General features: G+C 32.9%; 2 protein-coding genes across 4 annotated transcripts in view; both read right to left on the bottom strand.

The window, feature by feature from the left end:
- Positions 1-400: 400 nt before the first annotated feature.
- Positions 401-18,743, bottom strand: part of LOC128557661 (uncharacterized) — a 72,254-nt gene continuing 53,911 nt past the window's right edge. Inside the window, exons 1-5 of one of the 3 annotated variants that reach the window (XM_053545550.1) lie at positions 10,536-11,735; positions 6,352-6,735; positions 2,897-3,209; positions 1,677-2,074; positions 401-1,206 (exon numbers count right to left, since the gene is read on the bottom strand). In XM_053545550.1, coding sequence (XP_053401525.1) covers positions 979-1,206; positions 1,677-2,074; positions 2,897-3,209; positions 6,352-6,717 — 1,305 coding nt within the window. In that variant the 5' untranslated portion in view covers positions 6,718-6,735; positions 10,536-11,735 and the 3' untranslated portion in view covers positions 401-978. Of the gene's footprint in view, positions 1,207-1,676; positions 2,075-2,896; positions 3,210-6,351; positions 6,736-10,535; positions 11,736-18,743 lie in introns of those variants that run through there. The other 2 variants (XM_053545551.1, XM_053545552.1) reach the window with 2 other exon arrangements.
- On the bottom strand, positions 14,645-18,315 carry LOC128557664 (uncharacterized). Its single transcript, XM_053545556.1, has 4 exons — positions 18,164-18,315; positions 17,615-17,796; positions 15,155-15,315; positions 14,645-14,777 (listed from the first exon to the last, which is right to left on the bottom strand). The coding sequence occupies exons 1-4, from the start codon at positions 18,201-18,203 to the stop codon at positions 14,711-14,713; spliced, it is 450 nt and encodes a 149-aa protein (XP_053401531.1). The 5' UTR covers positions 18,204-18,315; the 3' UTR covers positions 14,645-14,710.

Raw genomic sequence — 18,743 nt, 5'->3', positions numbered from 1 at the left:
AAGAAAAATCCGTCGTTTTACAGTATGTTCGCGTTAGTTTATTAGTAAATTCAGAGTAATTCCACATAACTTTAATTACATTTGTACAATTGTCTATATCAGATGGCCCAAAAGTACAATCAATTTCTCATTTAGTTACATATAGATATAACAACACACTGCCTTGACACTGTGCTCTAGGAACATTTTTTAGATACTAGTAATTATGCCAGAGAAACACAATCATCTTTTAAATTATCAAGTGACTTGTTGGCCCGCTTCTTCTCAGAATGAATAGTGTATTGCAATTTTCCGAAGTGAAGCAGCCGAGCCTACTTTTTTAGCAAATCCGCAGACATTTACAATCTAAAGAAGAAATGATTTTCTAACAAACTCGGGCTCTTTTCCTTCATCCAGTGACATACAATTGCGTTACTTTCAGCAGCTCAGGATGTCTATTTTCAATCAAATATATGATGAAATGAGGGACTGCTTTTCTCTCACATAAACTTCCTCTATAGTAACGAGGGACTGATTACCAGATGTCTTTTATACAGTACCAACAGGTGCATACGTATAGTATTTCAGTCATACTTAAAAAAAAACAAAGTACAAATTAATAATTAAAGGAAGTAAGAAATTCAATGTCGATTGGAGGAAACGTTTGTACAATTTCTTTCGACACGCATTTTCGTTATGTTTACCACACTAGCATAATTGTGATATACACGATGTAATTGACGACCGTATGGTTACGTACTTCACAGGATGCACATTTAGCTTTTATATCATAATGACGACTAATAAAACAATTTACCATTAGTTGGAATACATGAGCATTACATAAAATGTACCACTGATATTTTGATGAAATAGATAATTATGTCATAATGATTCTGTTGAAACAAGAATTGCGTACAGGAATGTGTTTATTTAGAAATGTAAACTAAAATTCGAATGTTAATGTTTACTAGACGCGTGTTTCAGCACATTATTACGCTACAATTTCTTCCTTTCTGTGTTCAAATAGTGCGCCAGTTCGTAAAGAATTCTACTATCTTTCCCCTGAAGAAGATTAATCGAGTCATTGAAATAATCATCTAGATCTGCTTCCATTAAGGACTGCTCCAATTCTCGCATCGTGTTGCTGAGGCACACAACTCTGTTATCATGGTTCCAGTAGTCTGGATCATCTGCATGAGTCTCACAAGACCACAACACTTGGGTCTGTAAACATGATTAAATGTTTAACTTGAAATTTCAAAACCATTTTTGCCCTTGAATATTTTAAAAACAGTTAACATTACATGAAAGTGTACTGAGAAATAAACAAAATATTTATACATGTATTTGCATATAGTAATTTATAGATCGGCATCTGATAACAGTGTGTCAAAATATATCAGCCGTGTATGTAAATGACAACAGTATAAAGGGAAATGATTTATTTACAGCGCAAATGATCATGAAACTGTACCAGACCCAAGATAAAAATAATGAAATTATCTCAAATAAACCTGCGATTGTAGTAATTTGCTAAATCTATGATTGTTCTATAGTATCTTATTACTATGTAGTGTAAAAGCATACTGAGCTTAGCATGTTAATTTTTTTTTATCAAAGAAAAATTATTTCTAGGCGAACAGATAAATTATGACTACAGGATAGTAATATGGAAAGGGATCAATATTCTATACCTTTAAAATGTGTGAACTGATGCCTTGCAGATCACTTGGAGACTCAGATTTGCAATGTTCTAGATAACACTTCAGTATCTTAAGGATCTTTTTTCTGCAACCAGAGTCTGCATCAATACCAGATAACAGAGCTCTCTCTGTACGAGAGAACGATATTGACCAAAACAGGTCCTTCTTTGGAACGAGATGGATTCCGGCTCCGATGGCACGTTCAATCAGTTCTTCATCAAATGCTCTCAATGTTGCAGACCTAGGCCAGTTAAATTCTTGAAGCTGAAGAGAGCATTTAAGCGAAACCGTCAGGTCTACGCTTATGTTATGATCGACACCTCTCTTTCTGTCTGGTGATAAAGTTAACGTTAATGCTGGTCCATGGGAATTTTCATCTAATTTGACTTCTGAAGATAAAAAAGAAAATTATTTTGATTGTTATTGTTTCTTTCACAAATTGGCTGTATGTTTAATTGCGGGATGAAGTAAAGACTATCTAGCATTTGCATTTGTTCAAACCTTGTTCAACAATTCGTGCATACACTACTTTTACTGACGCTTAACATTTACAAAAACTACCAAGATAGAATCATTCTACTACAGAACATCAAGATATATATATATATATATATATATATATATATATATGTTTTACTAAATGTCCAGACACAATGTAAAACCATCACTTAAATGAAAAAGATTCATTGTTAATAAAAGTCTGCCAGTTGATCAAGTAAGGTACTAAGTAAAATACTATACTATTGTAAAATACCATAGTACAGAAGTTCAATTCCCATTTTATTATCTATAAACATGACTCCAAAACATAAGATACTGGGAGGATACTTCAATGTGCAAGCCGGTGTTACATTTGTTTTGCTTTTTTCCTGTTCACTAGTATTCACTCGTTAACAAAGATTCGTTTCAAATAAAGCATGTCGGACCTTAAACTGTTTACGTGTCAACCAAACTAATCACTTTATTCAAAATAATAACATGAGCTAAATTTACTTAAATAGCGTAAATATGGTAGTTATTTCTTGTTGTTTTTTTTTGGATCATATACCATTCTTTTCATTAACTAAACAGACTCAATCACACAGAGTCTGTTTAGTTTTGTTCTATGCGTCGAAGGAGTCTGCTTAACAATTTGATTATTGCGGATCACTAGTGTGTAAAATATTCATGTAATAATGTTCTCGATCTTAACAATGTTTTTAAATACTCACTATGCATTCTTAAATCACTTATTGCCGTCCTTATTTTGGCGTGGAAATCTTGTTTTATATCCCTTGGTAGTATTTCAATTTTTCCGTCGCTGTTTCTGTTGATTTCTGTTTTAACGGTATCATAATGAGGTACAGTGAAACTTCCATATCCAGCAAATACTGGCTTAAGCACAGTTATTTTTCTCTCTGCTGTATGAATAAACCTCTGTGTATTACCGATATTCTGCACTTCAACAACGGCACATCCATTAGGAATAGGAACATCAAAACCAGTGGAAAACCTTCGACAATGACGCATATTAGAATTTTCGTTCTAAAATGAAATTACAGAAAACACTTTAGCATTTATGAATCGAGACCCTTTTATAATAATCCCCATTGAAGCGAAAATTGAAAATTAAAAAAGAACAACACATTAGCAAATATGTTCTTTATGTAAAGTATTCGAGAATGTCAAATAATCAAGTTAAGGATTCGATGGATATTTGACTTCTTGCAATTTGAACATCATCTAATTACAATTTACGGTTCATAAGATCTTTTTATGGAATAATCATGTCTGTTTCATGAAAGTCAGTATGTTCATTTGTTAATGACAAACTGTGAAATATTGCATATTACGGACAAATAGAAAAATGAGTACTAAACCTGAAAAATATGTAAGTTTTTCGTTGATTTACTTATTGTTTCTATTTGTCCGCCATACACATTTTTGACAGATTACCATTTGCAATTAAATCTAGGGGAAACAACTATTGTAAGCAAATGTGCATAATGACTTTCATGAAACGGACATGATTAATCCATAAAAAGATAAATTAAGTTCTTATAATTGTTTGCAAACGAGCAACATCTTTACCGACATTCTAGTTATTCAGTACATGTTTTCCCGCTGTATCCCGTACTGTCTCGTATTTAGAATATTTTCAAAAAAGTTGTCCTCCTTTGAAAAACCAGTCCATTTGTAAAGAAATGAAAATAAACAACTTTTAAAATTCCAGAAAACGATGTTTAACCTTGTTATACAAAATTTCAGCACTTGGACATTGCAAACACATCAATATCAAGATGTGCAACATTTCTTTGAAAATGGTGAGATTTTAAAGGCGCTACACTGTCCAGAAGTGTGGCCCTTTATTGTGGTCCCTTTTCGGGAATTCATGCATCCATCAGTTCATTGACAATCGATTTTTAGCTCACCTGACCATGAAGTGGTCATGGTGAGTTATTAGGATCGATGGATGCCCGTGGTCCGTCGTACGTCCACATTTAGTTTGTTTACACTCTAGCATCCATAAATCCAAAGCAATCTTAATCAAACTTTGTCACAATGTATGTGGCCACAAAACCTCGGAAGAATTCGATTATGGGCTTGACTGAACCAGTACGTCTAGAGTTATGGGCTCTTGAATTGAAAAATTGCTATATTTCACTTTGTTTACACTCTAGCACCTTCATTCTTTCACAAATCCTAATCATATTTATAAAGAATATTTATGACTTTAATGTGTCGGATGAATTCGATTTTGAGCGAAATTGGAATAGAAGGACCAGAGTTAAGCGCCCTTGATTTTACAAAAATTGCTGTATTTTGCCTTGTTTACACTCTAGCCCTTTCATTTCTTCTTCAGTTCAGATCATATTTACACACAATGTCCATAATTTTCAGATCTTGGATGAGTTCGGTTATGAAATGAATCGGACTAGTAGGACCAGAGTTATGTGCCCTTAATTTACAAAACTTGCTTTATTTCACATTGTCTACCGTCTTATCATCTTCATTTTTTTGTCAGTTCTAATAATATTTATATAGAGTGTGTATAACTCTAAGATCTTGGTCAAGTTTGAGTATGGGCTGGATTGGACAAGTATCACCAGAGTTATGGGCTCTTGAATTTCAAATATTGCTTTATATTAAATTGTTGACACTCTAGCATCACCAGTCTCTTCACCAGTCCTCAAAATATTTATGGGATTAAATTTATTATGTCTTTCAGGTGGTCTCATATGATCAGAGTAGATAACTCTAGATTGATTTTATGTCAAATTACCTCCCTTTCGCTTAAAATTAAACTTCACAGGTATATTGGTCTTGATGTGTAGATGACCCCTATTGATTTTGGGGTCACTGGGTACAAAGGTAAAGGTCACAGAGACCTACACATTGAAAATGGTTTCCGCTCAATACCTGGAGAGGGGTTTCTTCTAGGACATTGAATCTTCATAGGTTTATTATTCTTGATGTGTAGATGACCCCTATTGATTTTGGGGTCACTGGGTCAAAGGTCAAGCTCAAAGGAACATGAACATTGAAAATGATTTTCGCTCAATAACTGGTGTAGGGTTTCAGCTAGGACCTTGAAACTCACAGGTTTATTGGTCTTAAAGTGTAGATGATCCGTATTGGGTTTTGGGTCCTTATGTCAAAGGTCAAGGTCACAGAGACCTGAACATTGAAAATGGTCTCCACTCAATAACTGGAGAAGGGTTTCACCTGGGACCTTGAAACTTCACAGGTATATTGGTCTTGTTAAGATACAGCCTTGAAATTTGGATGACATATACAGTTTTGCACACTGATCTTAAAATTGACTTTCAGTGACCACGAATGTGACCTACTGACCTACTTAATAATTTAGCATCAGTTTGACATTTGAAACATATAGCTCATATTACTCAGATGGGCGATCCAGGGCCATCATGACCCTCATGTTAGAATAATATACCTATTTTATAAGCTGTTCAATATTCATGTACAACAACTCTTTCTTCCTATGATTTGATGATATTCAAATTTCATGATGTCAAATATCCATCGAATCCTTAAGCACAGCTTATATATACCATACTAGTATATATATGATATAAAAAATATCAGCAACAGCATGAAATAAAAGGTATTCACTAATTTCCTAATTATTACAAAGTTACAATAAAAATGCATTCAATCAGGAAAAACAAATGTTCATTTGTAACAGTAAACACACTATTGTCAGTTCTATTGAAAACACATTATTTTGACCTTGTTCAATTTGTACAGGAAGTTAGCCATTTTTATTAAGACAATTGTAAACAATGACATATTTTCTGGCGATATCGTTATAATGAATACATATATTTTCTTTAAAACTAGATAACAGGATAACACAAAATGTATTCTTGACTTAATATAACACTGTTTACGCCGTACTTACGCATTGTTTTGTTTGAATGTACTTTTGTTAGTCCATTGTCTATATCACAATTAATAATGAAACCAAACATTTGAAATTTCAAAGGATACCCATATAGATTGCCGTGTGACACCACCGAAATCTATGATAGATGGGGTTTCACAACAGGGCCCAGTTGTGCAGGTGGAAATATATTATCGAGGGAGACAAACCCTAAAGTAAAGTACACTTAAATTATAATCCAGTAATACAATTTCAGCTTATCTTATTTTAATCACATACCGTGACATAACTGTAATCTATTCCTTCATTAGAATCACTACATCGATACCAAGAATTCTTGTCAAGGTTAAGAAGGATATTAGTGTCAAATTCGTCCGCCGATCCTATTTTGGCATTAATAGGATGACTTCCGGCTTTCACTATACGATGGTCGTATATGTAGCCGTACAACTGGTTGTTTCTAATGTGACCGATAATCGCTTTCAGAGTGTCGTCGACAAGTTCTCTGGAAGCTCTTTTGTCGTCTTTATCTACAGAAATGATGTCGTATAAAACATCAATTGACTTCTTTCTTCTGTCAGAAATTGAACAAAGTCGTTTATTTCCATAGGGAGCATAGGTGTCATCTCTTCTCCGTTTTGCCATCTTCACTTCCTGTTTAATCTGAATAAAAATGTTACATGTACAACATAAATGACAGGACGGGATTAAACGTTAATATTCTGACACTTTCTAAACAAAATTAATAATCAACGTACCGGAACGTGGTAGATGAAAGGTTATTTTTCACAGATCTCAGTGGGTTTTAGTGAACAGGTGAAAATGTTTCCCTGTGGCAAGTGTATTTAGGCATTCTGTATATCTAGGGCCATCCGTCTTGGGTTTTGAAATAAAATATGTTAACTGGCTTTTTGAACAGTATGAAAGGTGTTAAATTTTGTAGATATTGGAGACACTGGAGTGAGTGAAATCTTCAGTGATGTACTGGAGTCAAACATACTCTTTCCTTGTAATTTCATGTATTTCATGCAAGATGACTGTAGTAAAGGACGGTTGTCTTTAAAAGGTTGCGACTGTTGTTGATAATGATGTTTAATATGTATATGTGTAGTTTTACATTTTTTAGTGTTATAGGGTAGTGGGCGTTGGTGGTCCTGGAAAATTTGATTACTGATTACAGGCAACATCATTATCATCATCATCGTCAATAATAATTACAACAACAATAACATTATTACCATCATTTATTACCTTGTTTCCATTAATTAGATTTTAATGGTGGCATTGGTCACATGATCATCATTATCATTTTCAAAAGAAAAGTATTACAGTGTGGTGATGATGATAGTTTCAGTGATGGTATGGTGACTATTAATTTCACAAGGTAACAATTATATAAATGGCGTTAAACTGTAACCTATAATTAAAAGTTATCAAAATTACAAAACATAGCTATTATTCAAATAATATAAACACGTATATATCAAAACCCTCTTTATCTTGATAACAAAATACCACTCTTAAACATTTATCAAATATCATAGATAATACACATTCGTTAGTAGAGTACAATATACTTATAAATATAAACCTACAAAAATACTGACAAAACTGAATGTATCTATACAAATGTATATGGTGCTTAGAAAGTTAAACATATTAGAAAACTCCTATTATTTGACAGCTGAGAACGAAATACATTCATCATCTAACAGAAAAAAGAAATATGCAAATCAATGTTCAAAGTGACATGTTGTACATTGTAGAGACTCAAATTTATGAACAAGAAAAAAAGGAAAATTTGGAATTCGTATTTTTTCTCACATGTGTTGCTTGCATGCTAGCAGACCCGTGAAATTAAACCTGTCAATTATGTTATTACTAATGTAGCCTTCACACTGTTTTTTTTTTAAATATGTAACAAGCTTTATAAAATTTTTGTGTCTGATACTACAGTGCGTTTATGATATCTTGTATGTGCGGCATCAGATAATGACGTATTCAGGTGTATTTATAAAAGTGATCATCGAGCTTTGATGATAATTTTCATATTTGTAATTATTGTAATACCTTTTTCCCTATCGGAAACGTGGAGATCAGACGTTTAACACATGCACATGAGATCAAAAATCTATGTCGGCGATCAAGGGTTAAATTAAATTTCATGGTACTGAAATTTAAATATCGGGACAATTACTAAACTGTTATGCTCAAATGATTAGTTAATGATATCCATCTTGAACAAAACATCGCCTTTTTCAGTATGTGTCAATCATTTGTATATTGACCGTGTACCTTTTGTATCGGCAATTTGGACAACAGATACGTTACAACATCTATTCACTTCAAGTACTCAGGTGCGTAATGCATGTTCCGGATCGACTATTAACAGTTTCAGTGTTTAATGATATGATCATCAAAAAAAAATATATATATATTTATTAACGAAATAAACATATTGTAGAAAAAAATAAGATGATGCTCAACTGCCACCGTGTTTCAATTTGTTTTTAACAGATACGTTACGTAGTGTTTCATTAAGCATGCATTTATATGGCATTTATCTAGAAATGTTACTGGACAGTGTAGTAGAACACGTTTTAAACTTTGTATCCGAGTTAAAGTATTTAACTTTCAGTCCAGATTTCATATTTTTCACTTGAGAAAACATATTAAAAACAGATACGTTACAAACAACAGATACGTTATACGACTGTGCTATAAAAGTGTAAAAATGTTTGAATTGTTTATATAATCATATTGAATAAAACAGATACGTTACAATTTCATTTTTTATGTTAGATGTTCAAATTAAAGTTTTCTATACAAAACATTAACATTTTGTGTTATATTTCTTTATTTTCAAATAGAATCATATAAAAATGTAAGAAATATAAAGCAAATGTAACGCTAATTAGTCAATTTAAAAATTGCGACAGATACGTTTATACGAAATGGGTTGACAATTTTCACTAAAAAGACTGTATTTTCGGATATATCTAAGAACCAACAGTTATATTGTTCATATAGTATGTTTCCCTCATCAGTTCAAGTACGTTAATCTACATGATGATATAGATCTTATTTCATAATCTAATACAAAATGCGTTTTATGACAACTGATATTTGTGTAAATTACGTTATTTTTTCAATCATAATATATAAACAACTTCATTTCTTATTAAACTATAAAGAGTATTTAGTCTGAACAGATAAATAACGGACACAAATATTGTTATTTATTTTATGCTAACTAATGAAATACTGTATTCTATCAGTTAAATATATTCATATTTCATCACTCACACTGTGAAAATATGAAATCTATATTTTCACACTGTGAGAGATATAGCTCCGCCCCCTCATTACATTGTGTATGAATTTTAAATTATTTGCTTTAAACAGGATGAAAATTGTAGCCGCACTTTGTTCTTTATAGTATATTTCTCGATTCAAATTATTTTACTTAAAGAGAATTTCATACCGTTATGCAGCAAAAAATAAAACAAAATGGAACTTTATGTTGCATGCGTCTTTATAGCGTCACAGCACGTCTGACGTCATGTCTGAGATTAAAACTGAGCATAAAATAAAAAGAAAATTTGTTTGTTTTTCGTGAATATAGAATATATCTCACCTCGAAGTGAGAAAATTTTCACATTTTCACTCGCGCTACGCGCTCGTGAAAATATTTGAAATTTTCTCACTTCGAGGTGAGATATATTCCATATTCACTCAAAACAAACAAATAGCCTCTATGTGTTATATTAAAATATTTTTTTAATGAAAATTCGCAGTGTGACGTATCTGTCGCTGATTTACAGCTATCTTTGCAAAATCGATGAAATAACGAAAAATTGTCGATAGTTAACTAAAAGATTTGATTTGTGTACTCCAAAGGCATGAAACAACTAAATAAAAACATATCTGATTATATTTGGGAACATCAGATGTGGGCACATTTTTACTGTCCAAGTTGCTCCTCTATCTGTAGAATGGACGTTTTCATAGTCTTCCCCTTACAGTAGAGATTTTCTGCTGCCATATATCTGACATAGCTATTTGTATATTTCGAATTTAGATATTTGTTTTCGACATTGTTTTGAGTTGTTGATGTTGGTAGTACGATGAAAATACTGAGTCAATTTATTGGGTTTTAATTCAAAGAGTCATGATTGAGTTAAGCTTATGTTAAAATTATAAAATGTCACAATGTATACTATTCAGAACGACTGATCCAAATGCCTTGTGTAAAAATCTTAGATAATTGCCAGAGGAGGGGCGATAATAAAGAATTAATCTTACGATCTGTTCTATAGAAACTGGAATTGACAATATTTCATTGTAAGGATCCACTCCACGACTCCATGTCCCATTTAGTATTTCATTAACCCATACTGTTACCTGAAGCATACAAAACGGTAAAATCTGTTGTAAAAGGTTTTAAAGAAAACTATTCTTACCTCACCTGTGACAAGAATAACCTTAGTTAACACATCAGCGATGGATTTTTATAAATATCTTATTACACTATTAAGATTTAAGCTTTATCACCTGTTTGATTTTGAATCGAAAGTAGGAAATTCCCAAACTACGCGATAAATTTCATGTCAAACGAAAAGGAAAGAAATGGTTCCGAAATTCAACATTTCATATGTCAGCTTTAACCCCTTTCGTGACAACTTTCTGAATGGCTGTTTTCCCTACTATATGTAACATGACTTGTCGTAGGAATCATCAATTTGGAAATTACGCATAAGTGCGAGTTAAGTCATAACAATCTAAAACTGTTAGATCAAATAGTTTTTGAATGTAATTACTTCTTTTCTCTTTGTATATTTGATAGTGTTGGAAGTAACAACAGCGGGGCGAAAAACACAGTTTAGAAGTCCGAAGTAAATAAAAAAGAAGGTTGAAACTGATGCCTTTGCAACGATGAATTGTTTACGAGTACAAAATATTTGCACAGACATTTGAATTTTGAATAATATTGAAATATATTTACAAGCTACCAGTAAGCAGCACTCAGTGGAGCTGTTTAACGGGTTAGGCACTAGCTCTAGTAACTGAAAACACGAACATACCAGTTTGTTCTCTCGTTATTCTCCGCGAATGTCTTTAATAATATCCCGTTTTATTTTTAATTTCAACTATAACATAACACATCACGATACAACATTCTTCACTCTCTCTTTAAATGATTGAAATAATCCTTTACCATTATTATCATGCAAGTATTATGAAACAGCTTCATTTATCTTTTTATCACGCCAATAACCTGATAACAAAAAATCGCTCCGTCTATATTTACGGACTACTTTTTGTATCAGTTCCATTCGAAATTCATTTTTGTCTTAGAATCCGGTTGAAATGTTCTAAACAGTCTCAACTTGCAATTTCCTAAACTCTACCTGTCTTCATTTTTATCGAACAAACAATGGTACTTAATGACGTCGTTGTGTAACATACATCATGACATCACAATGTCCACATGATCGATTCTTGGAAAGGTTTTTACACTTGAGACAATCTACTTATTGTGCATTCTTATTTAGCTCTTCCTCATGTAAGACATTTGTTTTTGATTATTATGGTAAAGAAGTAGGCCTTGAGAAACAAAAATCAAACACCACCAAATCATAGAAAGAAAGAGTTGTTTGACATGAAAATTGAACAGCATGTAAAACATGTATATTACTTTACGAAACAAGTGTCAGTATACTGATATAAACATCAATTAAAGAAAATGACTGCCTATAGGGACCCCACTTCCGGAGAGTCAAACGCCTTTAAAAACTCACCATTTTCAAAGAACTGTTACACATGTTCGTATTGATGCATTTGCAATAGCGTGCGAGTGGTGAAATTTCACATAACAAGGTGGAACACAGTTTTCAGCAATTGTTTATCTTTATTTCTTTACAAATGGCATTCATTTTCAAAGGGAGACAACATTCTCTCGACGATTACTTAAAATAATCGGAAAAAGTTTTCTCCCTTTGAAAATGAATGCCATTTGTACTTAAAATATTCCGAAAAAGTTGTCTCCCTTTGAAAATGAATACCATTTGTAAAGAAATAAAGATAAACAATTGCTGAAAACTGTGTTCCACTTTGTTATGCGAAATTTCACCACTCGCACGCTATTGCAAATGCATCAAAACGAACATGTTTAACTGTTCTTTGAAAATGGTGAGTTTTTAAAGGCGTTTAACTGTCCGGAAGTGGAACCCCTTTAGGCAGTCCTTTTCCGGAATTCAATGTTTATATCAGTATACTGGCACTCGTTTCGTAAAGTAATATACATGTTTTACATGCTGTTCAATTTTCATGTCAAACAACTCTTTCTTTCTATGATTTGGTGTTGTTTGATTTTTGTTTCTCAAGGCCTACTTCTCAACCTTAAGATAAGTAGATGCAAAAGTGCTTATTCTAATTATTATAGATTAAGTATCGAAGTGAAAAATCAGTGCTTGGGGCATGTTGCTGTTTAAGCTGTTAAAATGTGGAATATATAGAGGATATTCAATTTATTTCAAGAACATGGTTGTTTATAATTTTCATCGAATGATTGTTTTTCCATACCATATGATGAAAAAAAAACTCAATAATTTTATGTTTATTATATAGGTCTACACAAATGATTGGAAACGCCGTTTGTTTACATTTAGAACGAGCAACAACAACAACAATATATTTTCCGTAGTCTTGTTTTAGACATTTCAACAGAAAAACGTTACCTTTACAGCATCAGGAAAGATATTACATAAGAATGTGTAATTGTACGAGTTGCGTACAACTAGCAGTTCCCGATAGAACTTTGCGGTTTTATTTTCTGGCGTTTCAATCCCGAGTAATGTGTCTTTGCGGAAGGTTAAATGTCGTGTACCCTTATAGGCCTCGGATAGAATGTACAACAGTCGGGTTGCGATCATTGTAAATTCCATAAGCATGTTCTGCTTCATTCAAGAGGATGATACTTTACTTCTATGCAGATAAGAGTTAATTTTATTGTTATTTTTTATAAGAATACCAGAATATCAATGAATGTTGTCTGACTTGAATTCAACATGACTGCCGTATTATTTCATTTAGATGTTTCAGGAGCGTGTGAATTTTCAAATCTGTAAAATTTAAATTTATTTATTATTGCAGTAGAAATCTTTTTTTTTTTTACGAAATAAGATAGATAATCTAAGAGAACCTCACCCCTTCCAGGGAATATTAGGTTCGTTAAAAATGAAATTTGGATCTTATATACCTTTAACGTTTAACTCTTCAATAATAAAGTGAATTTTTACTAAGGGTTTAACTGTGCAGGTGGTCAAGTATTTTTTTTTTTTAACAAAAATGTCAAAATTATGAATAGGTGTTCTAGTACCTTTCAGTGCGGATTAGTTAAGGAGTTATTACTTTGATCTCTAGTACTGTCTTTGTAATGTACATGTTTGTTTATAGGTTTAATTGATATTATCAATGGGTGTATGATGAATGCTTCAAATAAGGCATTTTTGAAGGGATAAATAACTATATAACTACATATAATAACTTTGAATTGGATAATGTTATAACTTTGAGCAATAACAGAGGCCAATTAGAGAAAGCCTTGTGTACAAGAACCTTAACTCTGCTTGTATTTTGTCCGAAGCATTACTCTTTAAATGGTGAACTAATTTTATTGAAACTGTATACATAGATGGAGAACAATAAATGGTGAACACGGTTGGAAAGCGGATCGTATAAGAACCATAACTCTGTTATCCCTATTTTTTAACCCTTACCCTGCTAAAGTTTTATAATGAACTTGTCCATCTTTCAATCTAAACAAGACCATTAACTGTTAAGACGCTTACTAAAAAGATACTGACTGAATGGCGAACAGTGCAGATCTTGATCAGATTGCACCGATGTGCAGGCTGACCATGATCTACGCTGGTCGCAAAGACAGAATCAGTCGTGTCCAGCATGATAAGGGTTAACTATCAACCATTATGTTACTCATACAATTTCGAAAAACAAAACTAGTGAAGGGATTCTGCTATTTCAGAATGACAAAAAACATAGAAAGAAAGAGCAGTGTACAAGAACCATAACTCTGCATACCTTACTTCCTGAATTATCTCCATTATCTAAACTCTACGAGCGTTAGTAAAGAACAGTTAAAGAACTTCAATGTGTATAAATCATAGCTATTGCATACCGGTATTGAACAAAGTAGTTCTTGTTAACACTCTTTTCTTTTCTAACTAATACGCATACAAATTATTATTTCTCTTCTTGTACACCTTTGCTTTGTCGGTTGGATAGCCGTGTCCCATGTACATGGCTCGTGTACATTTCGGAAAATACGTTAAAACTTGGCTTCTATATGTTTCTATGCACTTACAAACATGAGCTTGAGCACTGGTATGAACAGTCTAGGTAATTTGAAACATTAATCACTTGTCATTTTAAAATAACTAGGCTAATACCAAATTTTGTACTCTGGATATTTTTTGTAACTTTAATTTGAATGTTTTGGGCATTTAAAAAAAAAATAATCCAGATCTCTTCGATTGGAGTGAACAAAACATATTTCTGCACTTTTATTCTATTTTACAATGCAATCATTCTGCATCTCTGTGATGTATAAAATTCGTCATCCTATAACAGTGGAAGCATCCGGATAGCATGACGCAAGGAATTTAAACAACATGTTGGTGAAGCTGAAATGAAAAGAAATTTTATCTACATGTAAACTACCATTTCGATAATTAAAATTCATCGAATAATTTATTCATTGCATCGTTTTAATGGACAATTTTCAAGATTCATGTCATTTTTATTTGTTGGTAATTTAATTAGTGATTTCATTAGCATTGACTTGACATGAAGCCAGTGAGTTCCAGAAATTATTTACTTGATATACTAGTACTCAAACACCTGTATTGTCTGCGACAAACACAGGAAGCGTCAGTCACACAAAAGAAAAGGTAGCATTTATTAGCTGTGCTTTAACATACGTTGTTATTTGTTCTAATATTTTGTTAGAAAGTTTGATGCGCCTTAAGTCCTCTGTTTCAAATGAAGCAAACATACTTACCGCTGACAGTTCCAAGCCAGAAAATCATACCGTATACCCTTGTTTGTCCAAGCCACCTCAAACTCTCCGACTCTGTCTGCACAAGACGTAGTTCTAGAATTTATAAAGCTTTTTGTCTGGACACAGCAAGCAAGACCTTGGTCGTCGCATGGTAAATGTCTCTGTGTAATAACAAAGACGTTAGAATCTATACTTTTATTATTTATTATTTTTTCACATCTCCTTATACAAAAGGTAGTACTACGTTGTTCCGTTTGGACCATCGAGATTTTTATTCTAGAACCCCATACTTCGAAAGTCGAAATCATGAAACTACGATGATGAAAGTCAAAATCACGATGGTGATAGTCGAAATCAAGATGATGAAAAGACGTAACTACGACGGTGAAAGTCGAAATCAAGAAACTACGATGTTAAAACGCGATATCATTTCGCATTTTCACCATCGTGATTTCGTGATTTCATCATCGTAAAATCCTCTTCTAAGTGTGCCCTACGATTTAATATGCATAATGACAAAGGTCTTTCAAATGGACGCCCTAATGGAACTCTTCCGCAAGATGTATAACCATTTCCGGTCCTGGTGTGTATAAAAAGGAACGTGACGACCTAACATTTGGCACTATACATGCGCGAAGAAACAGTTCTATCATACTCGATCTAAATTTTACAATAAAAGACTATTAGAATAGAATAATTTATAGCAAAACATGTTTGAACACTATCTATACACTCCGACTGCACCCTCGTGCCATTATTACGCCTGACGTATAACCGCCCATCGTATATAAATAGTGTTAAAGCACGGTTTTGCTATAAATTATTTCTTAAATATTATATACTTATATAGTTAATAAAGGCGCATACATGAAAAACGTATAACCGGACAAGAAATGCATAACTATATGCGCATGTCCACTTCATGTCGATGAAGAATATCGAGTTTCATTCGAAATAGATAGAAAATATAGGGGTACAGATGTAGTTGTAATATTGTGACGGACCGACTGTTGGATGGACAGTCTTAATACTTAATATACCCGCAGGGTAAAATCAGTCTTTTTATGACGATTTCATGTTTATTAGAATCTTTTAGTAGAAGGATAATTTTGTATTTCGAATAAAAGAAGAATCTGACCTGACAGTTTAATTCAGATTAAAGAAATTACTTTGACAGCCTAAATGTTCTTTTCTATAACTGACTCCATGTCAAGTTGACACTTTAAGAATCAGGCATGTTAACATTTGTAAAATTTTTGTCATTGACTTAAGGTCAATAAAATGTCCCTATTCATCTCAAACATAATGACATACAATGTAAATATTGTGCAATGAAGCGAATAACAATATTTTCGTGCAAACATGAGCCTTATCTGGGAAGAAACTTTTAATTTTCGTTTATGTTATTTTAGTTTTAATATGTTTAACAAATAATCAAGGCCTTCGAGTGGTTTATCGTCTAATTTATCATGGTTCGGAGTTCAGATGCGTAGGAATTGAACCACGAGGGCGTTAGCCCGAGTGGTTAAATACTGAAGCATCTGAACGGCGAACCGTGGTAAATTAGACGATAAATCACAAGAAGGGCTTGATTGTTTTCATTCTGACATGCTCATTGACATATTGTAATAGATATTATGCTGGACTTCATTTACCCGAGGAGTAATGTATCGGACGTCATGCGGCAATTTGACGTCATGATTGACGTCATAATGCTCTCTTACCGGTCCGCGCGTCAACCGTTGTTTATCGCAGAATATACAAAGCTTGATTTCCTTTTTTGTTTAACTGGAAATCAAATCGAGTCATGTTAGAATATATGATAACATGCTCCAAATAATTCCGAAATAATATTTGAAATATAACCGATGTACAAATAACAATAAAAGCTGCAACTTGGAACAATTTGTTTACATTGTATAATTTAAATTGTTTCGATAATTACTTCGTATAACGACATTTAAAATCATTCAAATAAAGCAAATATATTCCGGAAACGAAAATTGAGATTTAAACACTATGGAATATCTTCCATACTGACAGCTAAAATGTGGGTATGAACACACGAGTAATAAGGTTTGTTTACATTTCTATAAATGCAAAAAATACTCCATGAAAATGGTACCAAAATGTCAAGTATAGCTTCACAATGACAAAAGAAACAGGAACTGGCTTACATAAAAAACATGAAAATGCCACTTTTAACTGGGAAAAAATGGAGGTTTTTTTTCTTTCCGCCATTATCCGATTACTTATTTAGTACTATTTTTCTTTTAATACATATACGGCGAAAAACGACATCAGTGCAAAACGTAGATACAATGTAATTAGAATAATCAATAATGTATAATTTGTTTCACAGAAATTTAATTACCTAGAAGTTCTCTATGGTTTTAAGTTTGCTTTTTTGCAACTAATATTAAGATGGATAATACCGACTTTCATATTCTCTATACATACAGGATAATTCCAGTTTCCCCAATCATAACATGTTGATCCTATCTGTAGGTATGTGTGGACAAATCCGTGGTCTATATCCCGCTTACTGCTTGAACAGTCTTTATTACCACTTGAGGATAATGATGATGCTGACGAAGATAACGGACAAGAATAGAGGTAAAACGTTGTTGCCTCTGCGACACCTGGAATTAGGAAAGATATTAATTGATTCGCGGCTTTGATATTAACTATATGCGTGTTTTCAAAGTCATAAAAACGTGAGAAAACACCACTTTGTCAAACATTTTGAAGATGAAACTTTTTACAAGTGTAGTTCTGTTAGGTACATTGATCTATGCAGTTAAATCATTTGTTGCATTGAAAACTTCTCACTTATATTCTTGTACTGAATGTCATTTGAATACGTTACGCTAAAACAGTCATTGTTTGTTAATATGATTGAAGACATTTCGACATATTCAAGTCTTAAAATGTACATAAATTGTAATTTTCGAATGGCTTTTCTACAAAAAGTCCAATTTGTGTTTTATAATACAAATATGTACTTGCCACAAAGAGCCGTCAGAACAAAAAGTAACAGAATCTTCATGCTTGTCGCCGGCGTTGGACCAAAAATAGTGTGAAGCGACACTGTTTATATCTAAAGACTATCTTTGCTATGACCTTCGTCGCTGTAATTTAAATCGTAATGTGCAGAATGCGGTTTTCTGTGGCAGTTGTTATCTATATCTTACCATTCTGACCAGTCCTATTTTTCACCTGTAAGTTCATGACAAACTTGATCAACTCTTGTCTATGATGTTTTTATGACTGGTTTGTTTAAAAATGTTGGTAATATTGATTTCTTTTTAGTGAAACAAAATATCGAAGATGGCTTATAATGAACCAATGCCGCTGAGTGAAGGAAAAGGGGTTTGACAATATTCGTACTGTTGAAAACAAATACCGCATTGAAGATATTCCTGCAGACCAATTTAACTTAGAAACGAATTCAACATAACCGTGACATTGTATACCATAAAGAGTTACAAGGTGGGCTCGATTCATATAACACCGGGCTATCCCAATCACGTGATCGATACACCGGAATGCGCCATGATATTTCAACCGGGCTATTCGCCATGTTCCG

This window comes from Mercenaria mercenaria, chromosome 6 (genome assembly GCF_021730395.1).
Source record: "Mercenaria mercenaria strain notata chromosome 6, MADL_Memer_1, whole genome shotgun sequence".
NCBI lineage: Eukaryota > Metazoa > Mollusca > Bivalvia > Venerida > Veneridae > Mercenaria > Mercenaria mercenaria.
Note: the sequence above shows the minus strand (reverse complement) of the source record. Positions and strands in the feature narration are given on the sequence as shown.

Excerpts from the sequence above, each read along its gene's own strand:
- LOC128557664 (XM_053545556.1), bottom strand. The coding sequence starts at position 18,203 with ATGAAGATTCTGTTACTTTTTGTTCTGACGGCTCTTTGTG. Across the intron at positions 17,797-18,163 it reads TGTTCTGACGGCTCTTTGTG|GTGTCGCAGAGGCAACAACG; the intron begins GCAAGTACATAT and ends TCCTAATTCCAG. Across the intron at positions 15,316-17,614 it reads GGGGAAACTGGAATTATCCT|AGACATTTACCATGCGACGA; the intron begins GTATGTATAGAG and ends GTTATTACACAG.